At 44.5% G+C, this 26,464-nt stretch overlaps 1 protein-coding gene across 5 annotated transcripts; it reads right to left on the bottom strand.

Annotated features, from left to right (window-relative positions):
- Positions 1–3: 3 nt before the first annotated feature.
- Positions 4–18,527, bottom strand: PFDN4 (prefoldin subunit 4). Of its 5 annotated transcripts, none has more exons than XM_057503100.1 (4): positions 17,986–18,497; positions 11,651–11,758; positions 9,701–9,841; positions 4–394 (listed from the first exon to the last, which is right to left on the bottom strand). In XM_057503100.1, the coding sequence occupies exons 1-4, from the start codon at positions 18,004–18,006 to the stop codon at positions 263–265; spliced, it is 402 nt and encodes a 133-aa protein (XP_057359083.1). In that variant the 5' UTR covers positions 18,007–18,497; the 3' UTR covers positions 4–262. The 5 variants fall into 5 exon arrangements, with proteins under 5 accessions (XP_057359083.1, XP_036757818.1, XP_036757819.1 ...); XM_036901923.2 differs by having other exon boundaries at positions 17,983–18,477; XM_036901924.2 differs by lacking the exon at positions 17,986–18,497 and adding an exon at positions 17,639–17,838.
- Positions 18,528–26,464: the final 7,937 nt, after the last annotated feature.

Below are 26,464 nucleotides of genomic sequence, written 5' to 3'. Positions count from 1 at the left end.
AAAGATTGCTTAACTGGTTTTAATAACATGACATAAAGCCCCTACAACTGATATAGTCATTATGCAAAATACATAGATGAATACTGTCTTCTTTCAAAAATATAAAATAAATAAGCAAGACATGTGAAAATAGGCAAATTTCCATTAAATAAATGAGAATTTTAAAAAAGAAAGTTTTGCTTTCCATTTCATTTGAAGGGAAATTATCATTTTAAACAATATTCAAGTTTATTAAACAAATTTAAAAAGTATTATAAAATGTTTAACTTTCATCAGCTTCAAGGTTTATGTTGCTCCCAAATTTTGCATATAACTGAACTTTCAAATCTGCTAACACCCGCTGAATTGACTCCACTCTGGATTCTAAGGCATCAATCTCTTCTTGCAAGTTTTTCTGGAAAAAAAAAGATTTAAATTAATTATATTCAATGGGTTGATTTTTGAGCATCTGTGAATGAAGTAATATTCTGGAAAAATTTTAGGTCAAAACTTTCTAAATTTGGACAGGCAGCTAAATAGCAATGATAACTAAACCCACACCAAAATTTTAAATGTGGGTATTTTTAATTCATGGCCTATATTTGCATATCATAGAATAAACCAAGCTTGTTTTCACAGTTTTTTCTGATTTTAAAAACCTAGTGGATAAAAGAAAGTAATTCCTAAACTATGATATCCTGATAAAGAAAGAACCATATACAAACACTTCTGGTAAATAAATAGTTTCACAGGACTGGCTTCTGAGACAGTTTCCAACTTCCACAAAAATCACTATGAAAGTACAGGAAATGATAAAAATTCACACTACCGAGATGGGGTATCACGGGAAGATGGCGGCATGAGTAGTTCAGAGGAAATCTCCTCCCCAAAACATATATATTTATGAAAATACAATAAGTACAACTATTCTTAAAAGAGACACCAGTGGATGCAGTACAACAGCCAGGATACATCTACATCTGTGAGAACCCAACATCACATGAAGGGGGTAAGATACAAGCCATGGCCAGGCGGGACCCAAATGCTCCCCCACCCCAAAACCTGGCGGGAAGAAAGGAGTCGGAACGGGGAGGGAGTGAAAGCCCAGGACTGCTAAACAACCAGCTCTAGAAATCCGCACCCGGAACGCAGACACAAGGTGCACGGGGTGCTGGATATTAGAGAAACAGAAGAGCAAAACCTGTGGGCAGGTCCCCGCAACCGGCACCCCTGAGACAAAAGAAAAGCGAGTGCTTTTTGCAAGTCTTAAAGAGACAGGGACCCCATAGCTGGACGAAGTTGTCCCGGCAGCTGGGAATACCGGGGAAACTTAGGCGCCCTAAACCCCGATGAGGCAGTGCAGCTCTGAAGCCCCTCACGGCACTAAGCAGCCTGCCAGTCATTCCTCCAACTGGCGCGGACTCCGACATACCAGCCCAGTAGCGGAAGAGTGGGAGCACGTGCCGGGGAAGGCAGTGACAGAAGGGACCGAGACCAGTTCCGTGTGCCGCAGGAGAGGCTTGTGCTAGCTTGCAGCGGTGCGACCGAACAGCCCAGGCACGGCTCGAACGCACCAGCAGCATTGAAGCCAGAGGAGCTGGGTAGAAGCCTGCACAGCAGAGCTCCGCGTGCAACTGCAGTGGAGCCAGAGGGAGCAGGCGCGCTCCCAGCAGCTGACCGGAATCCCAGCCCAACTCACAGTCGCCCGGGCCAGACACAAAGGCCGCTGCTGCTACACAGCTGCCCGGCAGGGTCACTGCTAGCACAGAAGAGCGCACCTGGCATGCCTGCCACTCCCTGCAGGGCTCTGCGCTGCTCTGATGGACACCCCGCCCACAGCAGCTTAGGGGACTAACCCGGTGGCTGCTCCAGGAGTGCAGGTAGCCGTCACAGGCAGCGGAGAAGGGCAAGGCATCCAGCAAGCAGGAAAGGACTTTCTTCTCCCAGCTGACACACCCGCAACCTGCCTACAGCCTCTGCGATCACCATGAAAAGGCAAAAAAATCTGGTCCAGACCAAGATAGTTACACCTGAGAAAGGATCTGCAGAGGCAGACCTAACCGGTCTCCCTGAAACAGAATTCAAAATAAAAATCATAAACATGCTGACAGAGCTGCAGAGAAATATGCAAGAGCTAAGGGATGAAGTCTGGAGGGAGATTACAGATGTCCGGGGGGAGATTACAAAGGTGAAACAATCTCTGGAAGGATTTATGAGCAGAATGGATAAGATGCAAGAGGCCATCGATGGAATAGAAACCAGACAACAGGAACGCATAGAAGCTGATGCAGAGAGAGATAAAAGAATCTCCAGGAATGAAACAATATTAAGAGAACTGTGTGACCAATCCAAAAGGAACAATATCCACATTATAGGGGTACCAGAGGAAGAAGAGAGAGAAAAAGGGATAGAAAGTGTCTTTGAAGAAATAATTGCTGAGAACTTCCCCAAACTGGAGGAGGAAATAGTTGCTCAGACTACGGAGGCACACAGAACTCCTGAGAGACAGGATCCAAAGAGGACAACACCAAGACACATAATAATTAAAATGGCAAAGATCAAGGACAAGGACAGAGTATTAAACGCAGCCAGAGAGAGAAAAAAGGTCAACTACAAAGGAAAACCCATCAGGCTATCATCAGACTTCTCAACAGAAACCCTACAGGCCAGAAGAGAATGGCATGATATATTTAATGCAATGAAACAGAAGGGCCTCAAACCAAGGATACTGTATCCAGCACAATTATCATTTAAATATGAAGGAGGGATTAAACAATTCCCACACAAGCAAAAGTTGAGGGAATTTGCCTCCCACAAACCACCTCTACAGGGCATCTTACAAGGACTGCTCTAGATGGGAGCACTCCTAGAAAGAGCACAGAACAAAACACCCAACATATGAAGAATGGACGAGGAGGAAAAAGAAGGGAAAGAAATAATCATCAGACTGTGTTTATAATAGCTCAATAAGCGAGTGAGGTCAGACAGTACGGTAGTAAACAAGCTAACCTTGAACCTTTGGTAACCACAAATCTAAAGCCTGCAATAGCAATAAGTACATATCTTTCAATAATCACCCTAAATGTAAATGGACTGAATGCACCAATCAAAAGACATAGAGTAATAGAATGGATAAAAAAGCAAGACCCATCTATATGCTGCTTACAAGAGACTCAACCTCAATCCCAAAGACATGCACAGATTAAAAGTCAAGGAATGGAGAAAGATATTTCATGCAAACAACAGAGAGAAAAAAGCAGGTGTTGCAATACTAGTATCAGACAAAATAGACTTCAAAATAAAGAAAGTAACAAAAGATAAAGAAGGACATTACATAATGATAAAGGGCTCAGTCCAACAAGAGGATATAACCATTATAAATATATATGCACCCAACACAGGAGCACCAGCATATGTGAAACAAATACTAACAGAACTAAAGGAGGAAAAAGAATGCAATGCATTCATTTTAGGAGACTTCAACACACCATTCACTACAAAAGACAGATCCACCAGACGGAAAATAAGTAAGGACACAGAGGCACTGAACAACACGCAAGAACAGATGGACCTAATAGACACCTATAGAACTCAACATCCAAAAGCAACAGGATACACATTCTTCTCAAGTACACATGGAACATTCTCCAGAATAGACCACATAATACTAGGCCACAAAAAGAGCCTCAGTAAATTCCAAAAGACTGAAATCCTACCAACCAACTTTTCAGACCACAAAGGTATAAAATTAGAAATAAATTGTACAAAGAAAGCAAAAAGGCTCACAAACACATGGAGGCTTAACAACATGCTCCTAAATAATCAATGGATCACTGACCAAATTAAAATGTAGATCCAGCAATATATGGAAACAAATGACAACAACACTAAGCCCCAACTACTGTGGGATGCAGCAAAAGCAGTCTTAAGAGGAAAATATATAGCAATCCAGGCATATTTAAAGAAGGAAGAGCAATCCCAAATGAATGGTCTAATGTCACAATTATCGAAATTGGAAAAAGAAGAACAAATGAGGCCTAAGGTCAGCAGATGGAGGGACATAATAAAGATCAGAGAAGAAATAAATAAAATTGAGACAAATGAAACAAGAGAAAAAATCGATGAAACCAAGAGCTGGTTCTTTGAGAAAATAAAATAGATTAAGCCTCTAGCCAGACGTATTAAGAGAAAAAGAGTCAACACACATCAACAGAATCAGAAACGAGAAAGGAAAAATCACGACAGACCCCACAGAAATACAAAGAATTATTAGAGAATATTATGAAAACCTATATGCTAACAAGCTGGAAAACCTAGGAGAAATGGACAACTTCCTAGAAAATACAACCTTCCAAGACTGACCCAGAAAGAAACAGAAAATCTAAACAGACCAATTATCAGCAACGAAATTGAAGCGGTAATCAAAAAACTTCCCAAGAACAAAACCCCTGGGCCAAATGGATTTACCTCGGAATTTTATCAGACATACAGAGAAGACATAACACCCATTCTCCTTAAAGTTTTCCAAAAAACAGAAGAGGAGGGAATACTCCCAAACTCATTCTATGAAGCCAACATCACCCTAATACCAAAACCAGGCAAAGACTCCACCAAAAAAGACTACAGACCAATATCCCTGATGAACGTAGATGCAAAAATACTCAACAGAATATTAGCAAACCGAATTCAAAAATACATCAAGAGGATCATACACCATGACCAAGTGGGATTCATCCCAGGGATGCAAGGATGGTACAACATTCGAAAATCCATCAACATCATCCACCACATCAACAAAAAGGACAAAAACCACATGATCATCTCCATAGATGCTGAAAAAGCATTCGACAAAATTCAACATCCATTCATGATAAAAACTCTCAACAAAATGGGCATAGAGGGCAAGTACCTCAACATAATAAAGGCCATATATGATAAACCCACAGCCAACATCACACTGAACAGCGAGAGGCTGAAACCTTTTCCTCTGAGATCATGAACAAGACAGGGATGCCCACTCTCCCCAAGGTTATTCAACATAGTACTGGAGGTCCTAGCCATGGCAATCAGACAAAACAAAGAAATACAAGGAATCCAGACTGGTAAAGAAGAAGTTAAACTGTCACTATTTGCAGATGACATGATATTGTACATAAAAAACCCTAAAGACTTCACTCCAAAACTACTAGAACTGATATCAGAATTCAGCAAAGTTGCAGGATACAAAATTAACACACAGAAATCTGTAGCTTTCCTACAACAATGAACTAATAGAGAGAGAAATCAGGAAAACAATTCCATTCACAATGGCTTCAAAAAGAATAAAATACCTTGGAATAAACCTAACCAAGGAAGTGAAAGACCTATACCCTGAAAACTACAAGACACTCTTAAGAGAAATTAAAGAGGACACTAACAAATGGAAACTCATCCCATGCTCCTGGCTAGGAAGAATTAATATCGTCAAAATGGCCATCCTGCCCAAAGCAATATATAGATTTGAAGCAATCCCTATCAAATTACCAATAGCATTCTTCAATGAACTGGAACAAATAGTTCAAAAATTCATATGGAACCATCAAAGACCCCGAATAGCCAACGCAATCCTGAGAAGGAAGAATAAAGTGAGGGGATCTCGCTCCCCAACTTCAAGCTCTACTACAAAGACACAGTAATCAAGACAATTTGGTACTGGCACAAGAACAGAGCCACAGACCAGTGGAACAGAATAGAGACTCCAGACATTAACCCAAACATATATGGCCAATTAATATTTGATAAAGGAGCCATGGACATACAATGGGGAAATGACAGTCTCTTCAACAGATGGTGCTGGCAAAACTGGACAGCTACATGTAGGAGAATGAAACTGGATCACTGTCTAACCCCATACAGAAAAGTAAACTCCAAATGGATCAAAGACCTGAATGTAAGTCATGAAACCATAAAACTCTTAGAAAAAAACATAGGCAAAAATCTCATGGACTTCTTAACTTCATAAACATGAGTGACTTCTTCATGGACATATCTCCCCGGGCAAGGGAAACAAAGGCAAAAATGAACAAGCGGGACTATATCAAGCTAAAAAGCTTCTGTACAGCAAAGGACACCATCAACAGAACAAAAAGGTATCCTACAGTATGGAAGAATATACTCATAAATGACCTATCCGATAAGGGGTTGACATCCAAAATATATAAAGAGGTCATGTACCTCAACAAACAGAAAGCAAGTAATACAATTAAAAAATGGGCAGAGGATCTGAACAGACACTTCCCCAAAGAAGAAATTCAGATGGCCAACAGGCACATGAAAAGATGCTCCACATCACTAATCATCAGAGAAATGCAAATTAAAACCACAATGAGATATTACCTCACACCAGTAAGGATTGCCATCATCGAAAAGACAAATAACAACAAATGTTGGCGAGGTTGTGGAGAAAGGGGAACCCTCCTACACTGCTGGTGGGAATGTTAACTAGTTCAACCATTGTGGAAAGCAGTATGGAGGTTCCTCAGAATGCTCAAAATAGAAATACCATTTGACCCAGGAATTCCACTTCTAGGAATTTACCCTAAGAATGCAGCACTCCAGTTTGAAAAAGACAGATGCACCCCTATGTTTATCGCTGCACTGTTTACAATAGCCAAGATATGGAAGCAACCTAAATGTCCATCAGTAGATGAATGGATAAAGAAGAGGTGGTACATATACACAATGGAATATTACGCAGCCATAAGAAAAAAAACAGATCCTACCATTCGCAACAACATGGATGGAGCTAGAGGGCATTATGCTCAGTGAAATAAGCCAAGCGGAGAAGGACACGTACCAAATGATTTCACTCATATGTGGAGTATAAGAACAAAGGAAAACTGAAGGAACAAAAAAAACAGCAGCAGAATCACAGAACCCAAGAATGGACTAATAGTTACCAAAGGGAAAGGGACTGGGGAGGATGGGTGGGAAGGGAGGGATAAGGGTGGGGAAAAAGAAAGGGGGCATTACGATTAGCATGTATAGTGTGTGGGGGGGCACGGGGAGGGCTGTGCAACACAGAGAAGACAAGTAGTGATTTTACAGCATCTTACTACGCAGATGGAAGTGACTGTGAAGGGGTATGTGGGGGGGACTTGGTGAAGGGGGGAACCTAGTAAAAATAATGTTCTTTCTGTAATTGTAGATTAATGATACCAAAATAAAAGAAAAATTCACACTACCACCAAAAATTAAGAATAACAACTTAGAGTCAAAATCTGGCAGAAATTTTCACTAACTACAAGGCCCCCAGAGCTAGACTTGGAAAGAAAACAGTAATGAGTGGCCTGTTTGTGAAGAGGAAGCATCTTTGCTCACATGAAGTGCATGAAATGTCAGAAGTTTCTTCCTGGTTAGGATCACAAAAAGGTTTTTCCTAAACATGATAAAGAAAATATGCAGTCACACAAATGGGGTACTCACTGATACTAGGAACAAAAGAATAATGCCTAGTATTGATGATGTTATTCTTTCAGAAATCTGGCCAAGGGTTCTCAAAGTATGGCCCCCAGATCACCTGGAAGCTTGTGAAAAATACAGCCACTGGGCCCTCCTGAATGAGAAACTCCCAGGATTGGGCCTGGTGATCTGAGGTGTTAGTAAGCCCTGTGGGTGATTTTGATGCATGTTCAGTTTGAGAACCATTGTTGTAAGACAAGAAATAGAAATAGGTGCACAGCTAATAGGAAATGAACCTTCTACACCCAGAAAACCTAAGTAAATAAGGAAAATTATAATTTTATTTTAAATTATTTTAAAATGATGAGTCCTATCATCTTGCTCTGTTCTTAAAACCACTGGATGGCTCCTCTTTGCCCAATGATGGGGGTGAGCAAACTATACCCCACAGGCCAGACCCAGCCTAGCCGTCTTTGCAGCCTCACCTACACATCTCACTCCCACGGTGATCAGGATGGAGACCAGGTGGCGCATAAGGCCTAATGCATTTACTGTCTGGCCCTTCACAGCAAGTATGCTGAGCCCTGCTAACACAAAGTCAATTTATTCAACTTATTTGACAGAGTTCTTCAAGATCTGGCCATAATTTCAGATGCTCCCAAACCTCCAGCAAATTAAACTCCTGTCAGTTCTACTTTATACCATGGTGTTATGACCACTTACACATGCTGTTTCTTCCATCGGGAGCATTCCCTCTGCCCCTTTGTGGCTTACGGCCACTTACTTTTCAGCTGTCTCAGCACTGCCCCAGGAAGCCCCTCCCTGACCCCTATGTCTAGACCAGTGGATTCCCCACTCTGTGTTCTTAAAAGCTGTCTCTGCCCCCAACCACTTTCTGCGCATTCGTTTTACGTGCTTAATTTTTCTCTTTCCATCTACTATATACTCTTGCAGACAGAGGCAAGACATGTTTTCTTGTCCCTCGTTCACTACTTCTGTAGGAGTAGAACCTCCTACAGAGTAAGCTCTCAGTAAATACTTACAGAATGAATGAATGAATGAATGAACAAATGAATGAATAATAAAATAAAGGTTCAGTTTTGGGCAGGGGGATGTGTTCATAACAGTGACAAAAACCATAAACTATCTTGAGATACGTCCAAACAAGAAAAAGGCTAAAAAAATAAAGAACATTTCACTACAAAAGATTTAAATGTAAGGAAAGACAGACCATGTTTTTGCATAGAAAGATGCAGAAGTACAAGTGTTAGTTCTTCCCAAGGTTTATTAAATGTGGATTTAATTCACAGAAAATTTTGCTTTCTATGATATTTGAAGGGAGACTACTATTAAAAAAATTCACATTAACTAAGCATATTTTAAAAGGATTAAAAAATGTTTAAGTGCTGTCAGCTTCTCATATACAATGTGACTATGCCTCTCACATATAGGACGTGTGAATTGGAAACTAATACATGTGACTTCTCAAATTATTCAAATGTTGTCAATGAATCCATACTCTGACTGTAATTACACTTGTCTGATTATTTCCTCAAAAGAATTTCCTAAGTGTGAACAAAGATACAGGTACAAGAATGCTCACTATAGTATTACTACAGGTTAATAATGGAGGCAATTAAAGTTGACATCAGGACAGAGAACTGAATCACTGTCCACCAACATCACATTAAATGGTTATCAGTTACGTTTTTAAAGCATGTGTGCCTGGCCCAGACAGGCTCCCAGTGAAAATCTGCTGCATAAATGAACATTAAATGGAATGAGAAGTACTCCTAGTATGTTAACTGACCAAAATGTGAAGCAAAATACATGGAGAGAGAGGAGGAGAGAACATAAAAGAACCACACAGAAATGTTCATTATGGGTAATTATCTCTGGGTGGTGAGATTATGGGTGATTTTTTTTTTTCTACATTATAATATTTTGTACTTTATAAATACTTTCAGCTCATAGCACGGGTTCTGGACTCAGAAGACCACTCACTCGGTGCAACTTTGAGCAAGTCCTATAGCTTCTCTGTGTCTCCATTCTTTAATTCTAAATTGGGGTTAACAGTCCCTACCTCCTCAAGTTCTTGTCAGGATTAAATAAAATCACGCCCGCAGTGTTTTCGGAGCATGCCTGGGGACACGGTAAGGACCGGGGAACTATGAGCAGCATCCATCATTTTCCTACACCTACAATCAAAAGTTCTTCATAATGGTATCAAAAACCTAACTTAAAAGCCAGGCTTCATTACCAGGGGATGCCTGAAACATACCTTAGCTTCTTCTAACATTTCTTGCGTTTCTTCTTGAGAATGGCTAATAAAAACATCACCAATTTGATAAGGTATCATTAAGCAGTCGTCTTCTGCAAGCATGAGGTCCTCACAAGCATCTTCTAAATTTTGGAGTTGTTTCTATAAACATCAAAGTATAAACAGCAGTGAAAAATGTATTCAAAATTCCCTGATGGGGGCTAAAAGCTAATTTTAATTTGGGGAACCCAACTCTCTAGGGACCCTTTCACAAAGGTATTATCATGCTAAAATAAGACTTTCTTACATTTTTAGATGATATTTCATAAGGAAGCATTAAGAGCTAACTAGCACATCATCCACTAGATATTCCCAGATTGCAGCAAGTGCCCTGGGATGGACAGTAGGTATCTGTGGCCACTCAAAATGCTTCCTCCTTGAACAGTTTCTCACTTGAATTCAGACAAAAAAACAGACCTACATTTCTCGGCCTTGCTTGATGATACGATGAAAGCAAGTAACTTAAATTCCACCAATTAAACGCATTTGAACCAGAGGTCAACTCCGGAGAGTTGCATGAGGAGAAGCTGGGCACAGGGCTTGATTTACACGGGCGAGCAGTGTTTCTAGGTCCGAGGGGCAGCTTCCTCACCATGGAGGGGGCAGCTGGCTCTGGGGTCAGTAAAGGCAAGTTCTCTGAGACATGGTTCCAGGCCCGCTCCTGGAACCTCAGACTAGAGCCACAGCCCTCAACAATCTGTCAATTAGCTCACATCTCTTATTAAACAATGCCTTTTTCTTAGAGTGGATTACGTCATCTGCAACAAAGAGCCCAGACAGACATAATCACCTACTGAATTCAGTTTTAAAAAGCTGTACCATATCCTACAGTACGGGAGAATATATTTGTAAATGACATATCCAGCAAGGGGTTAACATCCAAAATATATAAAGAACTCACACGCCTCAACACTCAAAAAGCAAATAACCCTATTAAAAAATGGGCGGAGGATATGAACAGACAGTTCTCCAAAGAAGAAATTCAGATGGCCAACAGGCACATGATAAGATGCTCCACATCGCTAATCATCAGGGAAATGAAAATTAAAACCACAATGAGATACCACTTCACACCAATAAGGATGGCCAACATAGAAATGAATAGGAACAACAAACGCTGGCGAGGATGCAGAGAAAGGGGAACCCTCCTACACTGCTGGTGGGAATGTAAACTAGTTCAACCATTGTGGAAAGCAGTATGGAGGTTCCTCAAAAAACTAAAAATAGAAATACCATTTGACCCAGGAATTCCACTCTTAGGAATTTACCCTAAGAATGTAGGATTCCAGTTTCAAAAAGACAGATGCACCCCTATGTTTCTCGCAGCACTATTTACAATAGCCAAGAAATGGAAGCAACCTAAGTGACCATCAGTAGATGAATGGATAAAGAAGAGGTGGTACATATACACAATGGAATATTACTCAGCCATAAGAAGAAAACAAATCCTACCATTTGCAACTAGAGGGTATTATGCTCAGTGAAATAAGCCAGGCAGAGAAAGACAAGTACCAAATGATTTCACTCATCTGTGGAGCATAAGAACAAAGCAAAAACTGAAGGAACAAAAGAGCAGCAGACTCGCGGAACCCAAGAATGGCCTAACAGTTACCAAAGGAAAGGAACTGGGGAGGGTGGGTGGGAAGGGAGGGAGAAGGGGAATAAGGGGCATTACAATTAGCACACATAACATGGAGGGGTGCACGGGAAGGCAGTATAGCACAGAGAAAACAAGTAGTGGCTCGGACAGTGACTGTAACGGGGTATGTGGTGGGGACTTGATAATGGGGGGAATCTAGTAACCACAATGTTGCTCATGTGATTTTATATAATGATACCAAAATTTTTTTAAAAAGCTGTACCATAAAAAAATTTTTAATTTTTTTACATAATATACATTATTTTCAATACCTTTTTTACATCTATTTCTTCCTTTAGCTCTGTGATTCTGCTTGTATTCCGTGCAAATTTGTTTATCTTTTGTTGATCTTCAAAAGTAACATTAACATCTTCTGCAGCCTAGAAAAACATTTAAATTTTTTGTAGAATTAATTTTAGTGGAGAAGTTACAGGTTTGCTTTTTAGAGAACTGAAATAATGGAAATAAAAAAAAAAACAATATGCCCTTATATAGTCAAGAATCACAAGAAATATAGAATATAACCAACACAGGCCTTACTAATTTTTTACGCCAGGAGCTCAAGGTTTGTTCATAAACCTATAACTTGACACTCTGGAATAATGCCTAAACTACAAAAACATTTCAAATGTAAACAATTAAGAATAAGTCCTAGATAGTAACTGCTCTAGCTGGGGTGAAGATTTAATAATGTGTGCAACTGTTGAATCACTGTGTCATATACTTGAAATCAATATAATATTGTATATCAACTATACTTCAATTAAAACATTCACTTAAAAAATAAAAAATAAAATAAAAGAGCAAGTCCTACATCAAATTGGCCAACTTTTAGCCTAGCACAAAATTTCTCAAGTTAGAACATTCTTTCATCAAGATAACCCAGGGAACAAAAAGGGATGTAAATGATTTTTGTAAATGCCTCATACTAGTATTCCCTCAAGAGTTAAAACTTGTGTAAGCTTATTGAAGGAATCAGAAATCTGAGTTTCTGTAATTTTTAATCCAACTGATATCCTGGCTAGAGAGTCACTATGCATTTCAGTGGCTATATTCCATATAGTAAAATCTGTGTTTATTTTAATGTAGAACCTGTTTACATGTTTTAATTACGAGTAAGATGTCATTTACTATGATGAAAATGGAATGTTTACAAATATTTAGTGTGATTAAATTTGTAAGTAAAATTTAGAGTGCCTAGATGACATAAAGTTACCTATGAAATCATAAAAATAGTAGGTAACATTTGCTGACCTCTTACTATGTGCCAAGAACTTCCCAAGCACTTTATCATCTCTGCTAATCCACCAATCGGTCTTCGTAAGTGGCATCATTAGTAGCACTATTTTACAGATTGAGGAAAGTATGGCACAGAAAAGTAAAGTAATTTGCCCCAAGCCACACGCAGGCAGGTCCATGAGCTCCTAAAGGTGAAATAGAGAGAGAGAGAGAGAGAGAGAGAGAGAGAGAGAGAGAGAGAGAGAGTGTGTGTGTGTGTGTGTGTGTGTTGTGTGTGTGTCTGTGTGTGGTATGTGTGTGTGTCTGCGTGTGTGTGTGTTGTGTGTGTGTGTCTGTGTGTGTGTGTGTGTATGTACTTAAACACACACATCTCGAACAGGGAGCAGGAAATCCTTGGCGTTCATCAGTTCTCAAAGGGAGGCCATATACGTGTGTGTGTGTGTAAGTAACAGACCCTCCTTAGTTTCCCCTCATTCATAAAATAGGAACAAGACACTTGATTATGATACAAAGAAGGAAAGAGATACATGCATACACAGCCTCACTCAGGCCCACTTTTTACTCTTTTGCTGGTAACGGTAATGGTTCACAATAACACACCCCATCTTTCCCGTGGTATCACATGACCAAGGACATAAGCTATGTGCACTTTCACCTCTACAGAGGTTGAAAGGCAACCTGCCTTCTAAGTAACATAGAGCCCAGCAGTCAGGGTATCAGGCCGACTCCTAGAATGTAGCCCTCTCCTGCCCCAGGCGCTCGTCCTACAATGAACAGCTGCACATGCGTCAGGCCCATCCTCAGAGACCCAGAGGACATCCTGAAAAGACCCTTTACATTATGATACACGTAGCTTTGAATATTCAACCTTGGGAATTATCGTCATGAATATGGAAGGTAGAAAACACTTATCTACACAACAGACACTGAAAGTCCATATGCAGTGTCTTGACATTTCAGGCACTCTGCCTACATGAGAACTATCAATTCCCCAAGCAAATAGGGAGCAGAGAATCTGAAGGGTCCACGCTTGCCTGCAGTTTAAACATTGAGCTCCTGAAACCTGAATATGTATTTATAGAGGCATTTCACGCCATGAGGCTTCAACAGGGTAATTCCAGTAAGAGCACCCAGCACAGGGCTTGCCTGACACACAACTGTTTTCTGAATTTGAATCTAAATCATGCTTATCAAACTTACATACACAGTTTCAGAAAAGTTGTAGAGAGAATCTGATGGCCTATTTTCTGTTTCCAAAGCCAGCACTTCCTGTTGTAGCTTCAGGAAACAGCAGCCCCCAGCACATGCTGGCCCCTGGAGTTCACTGCCTAAAAGTGGGTTTCTTACTGGGGTCAAGTGCTAAACTAATATCGATGTGTAAAGTCAGTGGTCACACTACAGGCCACCCAGTGGAGTGCTATTTACAAGAAGTGATAAGTCAGCACCTTCCATTACTGCCAGCAGAGGCTTGTTTTAATCTCACTGTTCTAGAACACTCCTACATTGCTTGAAGTTTCACATTAGCAGGGAGGGGGGTAAATCTTCTGTATGTGCATTCTTCTGGAAGGGTCTTGACAGCTTTCAACAGATTCTCAAAGGGACCCCTACCCTCAAAGCTTAGGAACTCCTGCTTTAAGAGAAGCCACGTGTCACTACCACTCATAAAGCCGTACGAACTCAAAGAGGGAATTATTTTATAGTATTTGAGGCAGCAGAGTAGCAGAAATAGTAAGAATGGATTCAAATAGAAGCAAGCAGGAACTTGGGCAAAAATTATTCAATTCTTTGAAGACATATCAGGTTTGTTATCTATAAAATTAGGAGGCTAGTTCCTACCTTGCAGGGGTGATAAAATAAGCACCTCACTAGAGATTGGGGGATGGAGTCACCTTCCAATAAATGATACCCGTGTTGTATTTCTTGAGTAATGTTTACCAAAAATCATTAAAAAACAGCCCCAGACCTAGAAGAAAATCCTCATTGTCCAAGAGAAACATAACTTCTCAAGACCCAAGATGAAAATTAAGATTCTCTGGACCCTAACTGTACCCCTTTCTTGAGAATCAGTTATTTTATGGAATTATGGCAAGAAACTAAACTACACTCAACCTTGTCCCACACTGAGCCTGGGTATTATTGGCTGGCTCTGGACTCATGGATGGGCCCCTCACTGTTCCAAAAACTTTCTAGAAGGAAATTTTGGCCAATTTCAGCCTGCTCTTATTTTTGTTTTTTAAAGACATCTACTGAGTGTCTCTATGATACAAAACTATGCTTTGTGTTTTTGTTCACCTTTCATGCATTCAGTCATTCATTTAACAATTATTTAGTGTTTCCTAGGTGCCAGCCACTGTGAAAGGATAGCCACAGTCCTGCCCTCACGAATCCTGGCAAGCTTACGTTCCAGGGAAGGAGGTGGGCAAAGAAGAAGGTGAATCATGCTCACTGTGATGATACAGGTGATGAGGGCAGCAGACAATTTAGGGGCTGTAAAGTGTTGGGCGCTGGGTTTAACAGGAATGGGGCAGGTGATAGCAGGACGCAGGCAGATAAAGTTCAGGACACTTAAAGTTTCTAAAAGCCCAATACAACTCGGCCACTCGGTTAGGAAGACCTCAGCTGCTCTGGCTGGTTTTGCCCTATGCAAAAGCAGCATTGTACCTCCAGCCAGTCAGGAGTGAGTGTGATGTCATCACTTCAGTTCTCTATTGGTGGGGGGAACTGCCCCCTCTCAGGAGGCAATATAAACCCCAGACACCACAGCCCTGTGAGCAGCCTCCCTAGGAGCCCCTCCTGATTAGCAGGACCTTTTCTCTTTTCACTCATTAAAAGAGCTTTGCTGGTTGCTCTGTACTCATCTACTGGCTTTTTCGTTGCCTCCAATACACGATTGTGGGGAAAAAACAAGTGTTCCAGCCGGGAACAGGAAAGTCAGAGATGGTTCTCTGGGGAGGGGACATCTGTATTCAGGTTAACAGCCCCTCATCGCCAAGAACCAGGACTTAGGAAGCAGAACATTGGAGAGAAGAGGATTAAATCTCATTAAACATCCTCCCTCGGGAAATCATGACCCGTTGGGAGGTAAGATGTGTTACAAATGTGAAGTACTCCAAATTGCAAACACTTTCTATTCAACACAAAGGGCTGGCCTTATGATATTTCACTCTCGCTTACTGGCATGCCCGTATGTTTTCTCCTAGAGTGGGCAGAGGGGAAGAGTCCATGCAGTTAACCTATCAGAAAGTGATCACAGTCCTGGAAACATCTATAGGAGGATGTGGCATCTGTCGTGCCAGTCTTATCCCTTACATGCATGTATCCACGCAACAATCACCAACATAATCACTGAAATAAACATGTGCATCACTCCAAAAGAAAAAGCCTTTATGCTTTGGTCACCACCTACATCTCTACATGATCTTTCATCACATGGTTCAGCCACTTCTCCCTTGATTCTCTGCCATTCTGGCCATCTTCATTAAATGCACTCAGGATTCCTGCAGAAGATACTCCCTCCAGACTGCCTCCTCCCTTTCCAACTTTCTCTTCCCCTCCTTGTGTTATCTTAGAGATCAAACCCTTCTTTGGAAAGCCTGATCTGATCACAGACCAGACCTTATCCAGCCCTCATTCCACAATAGTTGGAATTTCTTGCATAGTTCTGATCAGAGTTGGAAATTTTAGTTTCCTGTGGAACTATTGAACAATACCTGCCTCTTCCCCTGCTCCCCAAGCATAAGTGCTACAATGCTATGAAGATAAAGGGATAAAAACTTGATTATTGCTCACACTGTTATTTCCATCACCAAAAACTGAGATTGTCCCATAGTACATGCTCAACAAGTTTGTTGAATGAATGCAAATATGTTGGCAATCAAAAGTCAAAGTCCAGGGTTCAAATCATTCTTCTGCCATTTCCTCCACACTGACATCATCTCTGTACTTCACATTTCCACACTTGTTAAGCAGGGGGCAAACCACAACTAGTATTTTCTATGGAATTAAAGGCCACAGCTCACAGGAGGCCCGATTTAAATACAAAATGGAAGTGGGCTCCATCTCACAAAGACTCATACTTGTCTGAATCAGCACAGCCGTGAAACCTCTGTCACTCTGTAAGAATGTGTGGATGACAGACCAGGAGAGTGAGCGACTCATTCTGGTTTGCCTGAGCATTCCTGGTTCTAGTCCTGTCTCAGTCTTGGACAAACATCTACACCAGAGGCAGGTGGCTCAGACTATGTGGCACTGCAGAAGGAGAGCAGAGGAAGCACATCTTCCTGTGGGCTTTGCAGAGGAATGAAAAGCAAATCCCTTCTGCCAGGGCACCCTCTCACACACCCTGGAAGTTCAAAGCACAGGCTCTAGGGTCAGAAAACCTGCACGCAAATCCTAGCTTTGCCTCTGTGCTTCGGTTTCCTCATCTGTAAAATAAGGGTACAGACAGCACATCCCTAACAGGAGCATGCGATTAAAAATCAATAATGTATGCAATGCGCTTAGAACTGTCCCTAGTACACAGTAAACCTGAAGTAATCATCGGACATTATTGTTTCCTTGCTCCTTCCCCATTTTATTTTTCTTCTATCTAGACATCTTTAAGCATCTGGGTAAACTGGATTACGAACTCTAAACAGGAATTCAGCTTGGCTTCAGAGGAAAAAAGGTGGGCTTTGGAAACAGACAAAAAACAACCCTGAGCTTTAACTCTAGCTCTGCTGTTTATGAGCTGAGTCACTTCGAGGCCACTGACAGCTCTAAGTTTCTCCATCCGTAAAATGGGAGGAAACAAGCGTCCCTGCTAAATGGCTGGGGGGACCTGAGATGACGAATGGAGCCCTTCCGGGCCCTGGCCCAGCCTCTAGCCTCACTGTACACGGTTTTCGCCTGGTGGCGCAGGGGCGTCGGGTGCGGGCCCGGGCGGCCCGCGGGCCAGGCAGTCCGGGGCTGCAGGCTCCGCTCGGCTCCTCGCAGCGGCGTGACCTTGAGCAGGGGGCTGCTGTCGCGGGGCCTCGGCTTACCTGCAAAGACCGCACGGGCATCACCCACCCCTGGGGGCTCGTGCGGGCTCCGTGTGACGCCCCAGGTTAAACGCCCAGCACAGCGGCCGCCCGCGATCCGCGGGGCCCGCGGCTTCCCACGCCCCGAAGGCTAGGCCGGGGCAAGCCGCGCCCGGCCCGGGGGTCCCCGCCCGCGCCTCCGCCGGGCCGCGCCGGGAGCGCGCAGGTCGCGCCCGGGGCCGCCCCCGGGGCTGGGAGCCTCGGCCCGGACCGCACACCGGGCCTCAGGGCGGCTCGCCCCCGGCTGCCCGCGCCCACCCGCCGGCGCCGCCGCCCTCGGCCCGCGCCCCCCGCGCCCCGCTCACCACCTTCTTCATGGTGGCCGCCATCTTGGGACTGGACGACGGCCCGGGGCGGGGAGGGCCGCAGAGGCGCGCCTCCGCCCCGCGCCCCCCTCACGCCCTGCCGGCCCAGAGCCCCTGCAGGACGCCGCGCTGCTCCCGCATCCCCCCTCCGGGACCTCCGACCCGCGGTTCCCGGCGTCTGGGGCCCAGGGAGGAAATGCGGCCCCGGAAGGACTTGGTACGCGCCAATTAAAGGGACAGGCAACTCCCTGTGGGCCGACGGAAACCGCGGGTGTGCGACGGAGGGCCCGCGGAGGCCAGCAGGGGGCGCGCGGGGCCGCGACGGGAAATCCTTCCCATCAGCCCCGCAAACCCTGTGAGACACCCACCCAGCAAAGAGCTGAGAAGGAATGGCCCCGGCGGCGGCCTGTGGGTGTGGGCGCTCTGACAGTGCAGACGGTCTAAAGCAGGAACTACTCCTATTCGTCTATTCAACAATCTTACCCAGCAGTTCCCGTGTACTCGGGCTCCCGTGCCGCCCAATTTCCCTCCCCCCTTCAGGGCCACTTTACAGTCTTAATCTTTGAGGACCCCCGAGAATTCTGCTGACGTGGGTGATGCTCGTCATACGTACCATGTTAGGAATTAAAATGAGGGTTTAAGAAATGTACTCATATTTAAGATCATAAAAAACCCATTCCATACTAATAAAAATAATATTTTAAATAAAAAATAATTATTTTCCAAGACAAAAAAAAAAAACCCAGAGCAGGGCATAGTTTTACATTTCTTCAATCTTTTTTAAAGTCTGTCTTAATGGAAGGTTAGATTCTCATATGCAATATGCTGTTAAGCTGATATTTATGAAGAAAATCTGGTCTCACACAGGTAGGTAGTTAGAAAAGGGAAGCTCTGGTTGGATTCCCCGAGAAGATCTAAGGGATCCTGGGGGCCCAGGGACCAGTTTGAGTTCTGCTCTAGACAAGTCTGCTTCCTCAAAGTCCCAACTTTCTCTGGTTAAATGGGGGTAGCTGGACCTTGTTGCCCCCTCGGGTTCCACCAAAGCCCTTTGCCCAGGTGGGTGGCACCTGCTCTGTCGGGGTCCCAGCTCCACGCTGCAAGCCCTTTGCACCAGGGCTTCACAGTGTCCAGCTCATACGTGCCCAGTACATAACTACAAATGAAGGAGTGTTTTCAGGGTTAAATCTTTCCACAGGGTCTGGCACATAGTAGATTGTCCATCACCGACATTCCTTCATTTAAGAGCTCACAAATAACAGAAAAATTTAAAGGCACTGCAGAAACAGACAGTAGAGGGGGAGAGAGAACATAAAAGTGCAAAATCATTACACACGGAGGCAAGTGCAGGAAGGCAACCGACATGGTTCTGAGAGAGGAACCGAAGTGAGTAGTGGAGTTGGGCTCTCTGGGGATGGCGTAGAGCTAATGAGAGTAGGGTCAGGGGACAAGGGGTGACTCGTCTCGCAGGGAGGAAGCGAATGGTGGGACGGGAGAGTGGCTCAAAGTTGTCTTGCTCTATTTGGGCTGCTGTAACAGGACGCCACAACTGGCGGGCTTACACACAACAGAAATTTCTCACAATTCTGTAGGCTGCAAATAGAAATCAGGGTCCCGGTGTGGACAGGTGAGAGCTCTCTTCCTGGTGCTCATTCTTACCTCGTCCACACATGAGGAAGGGGCCAGGATGCGCTTGAATGTCCTTTAGAGGATGTACCTTTCCCATTCATGAGGCTCCACCTCATGACCTAATCACCTCCCAAAGGCGCCGCCTCCGAGCACAGCACACCGGGCATTAGGATTTCAACATTTGAGTTTTGTCAGGCAGACATTCAGACCACAGCGGAAGTCATGGCTTTCTGTCAGGTACTCTTGCTGAGTCCTTGGCCTTCCCTCCAGCATCCCCGAACGCCCGCCCGTGCATCGCGTCCTCATCCCAGGGCTCACAGAGGCAGAGAGAGAAGGGACAGGCTTACCTCCCTGCTTCTGCTCCTCTGGCCCTCCTGCCCTCTTGCTCTTAAGGACTCAAATATTTGCCAGAACTGCCCAGCGCTCTTGATTTTACGTCTGTCTCACACCCACCTCGGTCACTGGCAAAAGCAGGGAGCTTAATGATTACCTTAAGCAACTGTGACTCATTCCTTGAGGCTGGAAATATGGCTGCCCAAACAGGAAACCAGGCTGGGCTTCTGCAATAAAAGGAAGGAGGATGGAAGGCAGATGGGTCAGCAGCCAAGTGCTTCTGCACGGGGGCTCCGGGCATCGGTGGGGGCTGTTCACAAGGGCTGGGTCAGAGGGGGTGGGCAGAGTTCATGGTCTTGGGTATCAGTCTGGACAGATGGATTGTGGGCTGAGCCTGGAAAGCTGGATGCGGGAAGAGCCCCCTCTGGCTCGGAAGTCCTCCGTCTCTCTCGGTTTCTCAGCACCCCACGCCCCCTCCTCTGTCCCGCCCACAGCATCCTCTGAGCTAACCTCCCTCCTAGCAGGAAAACCGGTTCTGCTGCTACAAATGGGGGCTTTCGACTCTTCCGCTAAGCATCCTCTCATTCCTGAACATGGAGCATTTCCAGCTTGTGTTTCTGGTTCTTTCTCCAGCTGAGCACTGTCCTCACCTGCTCAGACCAGCAAACGAAAGAAGCCTGAGTGCAAACAGCAGCGATCAGAAACTGCGGGTGAGAGAGGGAAATTCCCAGTAACCACTATGGAAACGTCATCCCTACTGAGGGTCAGTGGACACAGTCCCTTACAAAAACTGGTCACCCACTGACGGCATCTAAGTCGTTATTTATTTTTGACCCACACAATATTTTTCTTTAATTGAACCAACATAAACAAATTAGGAGATTTCACTCAATATCAGATGTTTTGTTTTGCTTGAGCTTGTAAAATCAGGGCGTTGATGACCTTGAGCTCAATTCCTGCAAGGCAGCCGCTGTTGGTGCTAACTGGGCAGGGCCCATTTAGCTAAGAGGCCCTCTGCAGCAGCGCCCCACGGAGCCCCACCTGCGTCATCTCTGTGCCTGCTTATCAGGCCCCACAGGTGTATGAACTTGTCGCTCCCAGGCTTCTGTCCTAATATCTAGATGGGGAGGTTTGTGTGTGCATTTGTGTGTCTGAAATCTGTACCATGCTGGGTGCTATTTGAGAAAGGATGAATTAGACAAGGTGCTTCACCTCAAGGAACCTACGGCTGACACACGTTTAACACCACAAATCCTGGCATCTGGAGTTGCTGAGGGGTTCTGGCTGGGGTAGCCAACAAAGATTCTGGAATTGGGGAAATGTTAATGGATCCAGATTAGCAGGCGTTAGGCAAGTATGTTGCCTGGAGAATCAAGGGGTGGAGGAAGTCCTCTATTTGAATTGACATGTAAGCAATGAAAGTCCAGACATGTCCCAGCTTAATTTAGAACCTGTCACAAAGCGATAATGAGCTCATTTCAGAGCAGTGCGTGCCGGAGTACCCGCCAGAACCTGCCCCATCTGTGCCAGGCTCCTGGTTCCAAGCCTTCAAGGGAAATCCTGAAGGGTTACTCTTCTGTACTGGCCGTGAGGAGAGGAAGGCAGAGAAGCCACCCCCATTCACCACGTGGTGCTTAGTTCAGTGCCTGCAGGGGGCACCCAAGGACTGGGGTAGTGTTCCCTAACCTGCCAGACAGGTATATCCACCTTGGTAACCTTTTGCCAAAAAACCAACAGAACTATGTTCTTAATTCAAAAAAAAAAGTCTGCATTTAAAAATTTGAATAAATGTATTTTAAAGGACCATTTAAAAATCTCTGACTTAAAGTGAAAACCCGTTTCGCTTGTTAAGGGAGCAGATCTCAAAAATCTGCACTGGGGATAGCCTCTGAAGATACTGACTGCAGCTGAGATTTGGTCAAAGGGTGGAAGGTATCGGGCAAAGGGGGAGCAGGCAAAGGGGCTTCACCTGAGAGTGAGGACCGCCTCACCTGTTCCGCCTTCGGGCACCTCCTCGGCTTGACCCTAGTCCAGCCCTGGGGTGTGGAGGGGAGGAGAGAACCTTCAATATCAGCTAAAGGTAGGCGGTGCTGGTGTATGTAAAGAAACAGAAGCAAAGGGCTAGAGAAGACAGAGAAGAAGCAGAGGTCAGGAAATGCCTCTGGAGAGGAGCCCATGCCCTCCTCCCTGGCTCTAGGAGTGGGAAGAACAGACCGGCAGGCTGCAGGGGCCGGGCAGGAGGTAGAAAAGAGTGAACCCTATAGGGAAGGGCTGTGCTTTATCCAGCTCCTCACCTCCAGCCAGTTGTGGCCATGAAGGAAGGAGATCCAGTGCCACTAGGGGTTCCTCTTTTTGTAAGAAACTAGAAACCTGGATTTTTTTTTTTATGTGGAGTCTCCTGATGTTGAAACTTTCACTCAAACCTTCACATGTACCAGCACGATGGAGAGGGCAGGCCACCCACACCTTTGTGATCACTGGTAAACCTTCCCATGTGCACATCTCCTGGAATGTTCTTATGACCAAAATTTCCTTTCCCAAATGAAAAATTGGAAAGAATTCCCTAGGTTTATGGAAGTGAAAAGCAGGTGCAAATTAGGAGCTCTATCTCCTACTGAAAAGTCTCTTCCCTAGGCCCTCTGATTACTCTTTCCAGAAATCACCACCTTCTTGATTTGGGCCCATGGTCACCAGAACTTCCTCTGTGTCCTGCCATGACTCTGGACATCCAGTGATGCCTTTAAATCTATCCTAAGTCTCAATCCATCCTCTAAAGCCTTCCTCGGTCCCTATAAATCTCTTCCTCTCTGAAGTCTGCACTTGCCCTACAGCTGGATACTTCTCCAGGCTCCTGCTTGAGGGCCTTACCTCTCTCTTGTGCTTTTGAATATTCCTGCTGTACCGGTGTAGCACCAGAGGATTTCAGCTCTGGGCAAGTTCACTCCTGGATTCCGTGAGACTCAATAATGACAACAGAACGCTGGGGGTAAGAAGTTTTATATCAAGCTTTATTCTCACGGCAGGAAGCTAAGCTCTAGAATCATATCCGGATCCAGCAAGTCCGCAGTATGGTCTTCCCCCATCTCTGCTCCTCCACCTCTCAGTACAGAGCACTGGGCAGAGGTCTTTATATAGCAGCACAAATAATAATAGCTCATTGCTAACAGGTGTGTAAGCATGCACTAATTACATCATTGCACGTGTTCAACGGGCAAGTAGATTAGGGTCAGGGGAGGATCCTGGCCATTGGAACTTCCATTTTCCCTACATCTGGGTAATGTAAGGCAGTGTCCATTTGCATAAGGCTGAAAAATATGGTAAATGGTTTTGTCATGTCCCTGTTTGAAATTGCTGTCTTCCCTTTACACTTAGGGTATAATTTGGACTTCTTCCCAAAGTCTAGCCTCCCTCTCTGACCTTATTTCATTATACCACCCCCTTCAATGACTGTACTCCATTCTCTTGGGCCTTCATAGTTGAATGCTACCTGCTCTCCTCTGCCTCAGGGCCTTTGCATGTACCTATCTTCCTCTCACTGCCTTTTCTCCAGTTATTCACCTGGCTACATTTGATTCAGCCTCTGTGTCACTCCATCAAGGAAGGTCCCTTCAACACAGCCACCACCCAGAAAGAGCAGCATGCCCCTGAAGCACCTTTATAAGCCTCTCCAGAGCATTTCCTCTAGAACTCTGCCTCGCCTGTGCTACAGGGGGCACCAAGAGAAACAGACCATACCTGTTTCCTCATCTCTGTAACCATAGTACTGACAGGAGTAGGTGCTTGGCAAGTATTAGTTAATAAATGCATGAATGAACAATGTAGTTGAGGACTAATACAGTGATACGTAGTACAATATAGCTGTTAGCGATGCAGCAACACTGTACCACAGTCCATAGCATATTTGCTTTCATTTGTTTTTCTTTCTTTTCTAGCTCTATTGCTATGGGCCTCACACAAATTGTGATCAAATGCACTCACGGCCTGAGCAACCCTTCCCTTCCTCACCAGGTGGCGCCGTGACTCCAGAATCTGATATTTTATTTTTCTTTTCCCAACCGCTCCCCAACTGGCTGCGTTCTTATCTACACTCTGCAAAGCAAGGTTACACAGAGTAAAGGAAACCTGTCTTTAGGCCAGAATAAAATTATCTCTTGCTAGTTCGAATTCTTACCTTAATTTCCACCTGGCAAAAAGCAAAGCATTTTCCAAAGCTTTGGAAGTGCTTGCAAGTGTTGCATGTATGCAGTGGATTTAGGCCTTTATAAAACAACATGAATTCACCTTTTTTCAAGGGCACATGTTTATAGTGACTTTGATATTGGGAAATAAGTCGGAACTTGCTATATGCAGAAGTCACAGCATATTTTCAAGTTAAAATGTAAATGGCCTAGTGTGATTCATTCAACAAGGATTTACTTGGGACCTCCTAGGCTCCTAGTTTTGAACCAGGTGGCCTCTTCACACATATGCTGCTCATACTAGTACCTGTTTTGTGGTGAGGTGGGCATCTCACAGAATTTGTGACCAACTAATACCTTTTGAATATCTTTCTGTATATTTAGGGAAATTTCCAGGTTTTTGTGTCACCTGTCTATCCTAGAGTCAGAAGTCAATTTCTCAGCATCCTTTCAGGTAGGCACAGGCCTACAGATCTGGGTCCAGCCAATCAGATTCACCAGTGGGAGTCCAGTGGGCAAAGCAAGATGAAGGAGGGCAGGTGCCCGACAGAACCCATTCCTGGTGATGGGGCAAGCTGGGCGGAACAAGCTCCCTATAGTAGCAAGAGGACGTCCCGGTGGAAGACCCAGGCCAGGAGGTGCTGGGACTATAGCACCAAGCAGTTCTGGAAGTCCTTTCAGTGCTGTCCTGGGTATTTATTTGCCGCCATGCCAGATTCCTCGGCCCTTACAGAGGCTCTGTGCACATTCCCAGCCCCTTTTCCAAACGCTTTTGCTGAATCTAGCTACAAGGATTTACATTGACACAAAGAGCTCTAAAGAGATACTTCTTTTAGAGAAAAGTTATTCTGTTGTCACTGTAAATTCAGGACAGGGTGGAAAGACAAAGTGCTGCACTGTTCCTTAAGCTGTTTGAGGTGCTGCTGAGCAGAGACAGCCGTGGAGGCGAACTTCTGTCTCAGGAAGCGATTGTCCTTTACTATGTTGCCAGAGTGTGCACCCGTTACAACTAGGCGTGCTGGGCTGATTGCCAATGCCTTTTATTTTATAGATTCCACACTCACGTAACCTGTAGGCTGCATTTGCCCCAAACTGACCAGGGCCTGAGTGAAGGCTGAGGGTGTATCCAAACCACAGGGAAGCCACCACACGCTCCCCCAACCAGCACATCACAGCCAACCACCTCAAAACGTGTACCAGTTGGTGGAGACCACGCAGGTAAACAGAGCAGCCAAGGGAAAGAGAGGAGAGCAACTACTCAGCTGCTGGATGCTTGTGCAGCCTCGGAAGGCATCACCACTGATCTCTTCCAGGAACCCTGGTTCATCTGGGCACTAAGCAAAGGATGAGATTGAAGATGTCATGCGGACCATTGCTGTCCATCATTCTTGTTTCCAGAGTCTTCCTCTGAGCAAATGCTTCGCAGACACTGAGGCTGAAGGAAGAAATAAAAAAGTAGCGCCTGCCAGGCTCACCCATGGCTTCCTGGGAAGAAGATGGATGCTTACAAGTGCTGCGGAAACAGCTTCATAAAATGAACAAACATTTTTACCATCTGACTGAAAATTTTTCTCCTTGTATTTTAAGATCCCCCTCTACCAAAAGGCGAATATATTCCAAAGCACTTCAATAATGTATAAATAAGAAAATATAATTAACAGAATCGTTGTTCTTATTAGGTTTCATATCCAACTGTTACTGTTGTGACAGGCTTCTTTTTATAACAGTTTCTCTGCTCACAGGGGAAAAACAAAACTGTGTGTATCAGACTACTTTTGATTGCCCAAGAATAGCCCTGGAGTGTTAACCCCCTCGCACCCATAGCTTAACTGTATGCACTCTTTTCCCCTCTGCCCCCTCTGGAGGCATGCCAGTGAGAGAGAGTGAAATATCACAGGGCCAGCCTTTGAGTTGAATAAAAATTGCTTGCAGGTTGAAGGACTTTACATCTGTGACTTAGAACCTGACTTAGAACCTAACTGCTGAGCAACCTGTGACTCTCCAGAGTTTCCAGTTCACCACACAGGAAGTTCCCACCATGCGGCCTTCGTCCCTGTCTGCACAGGGCATCTCTGAAGATGTGTCGTCCAGGACTCCTGAAATCCATGATACTCACCAGCTAGTATTTACAATATCCCTCACATACCTTTTCAGAGAACATCCCTGCAGCCTCTACAGCTTTCCACACACCAACCTCTGCCTAGGCGCAGAGAGCTTCCAGATCAAGCAAGAGCCCCAGCAAATTCTCCAGAACTGGGGAATAAGAGCAGGTGCCATTCTGGGAAGGGTGGGGGTGCTCGGGTGCAATCACGATGCACCATTCGTGATTTGGGTCTTCATAGGGG

This window comes from Manis pentadactyla, chromosome 5 (genome assembly GCF_030020395.1).
Source record: "Manis pentadactyla isolate mManPen7 chromosome 5, mManPen7.hap1, whole genome shotgun sequence".
Taxonomy (NCBI): Eukaryota; Metazoa; Chordata; class Mammalia; order Pholidota; family Manidae; genus Manis; species Manis pentadactyla.
This window is presented reverse-complemented; position numbering and strand designations above follow the sequence as displayed.

Excerpts from the sequence above, each read along its gene's own strand:
- PFDN4 (XM_057503099.1), bottom strand. The coding sequence starts at position 10,334 with ATGGTGAGGAAGCTGCCCCTCGGACCTAGAAACACTGCTCGCCCGTGT. Across the intron at positions 9,842-10,160 it reads ATCAAGCAAGGCCGAGAAAT|AAACAACTCCAAAATTTAGA; the intron begins GTAGGTCTGTTT and ends TGATGTTTATAG. Across the intron at positions 395-9,700 it reads AAATGTTAGAAGAAGCTAAG|AAAAACTTGCAAGAAGAGAT; the intron begins GTATGTTTCAGG and ends TTTTTTTTCCAG.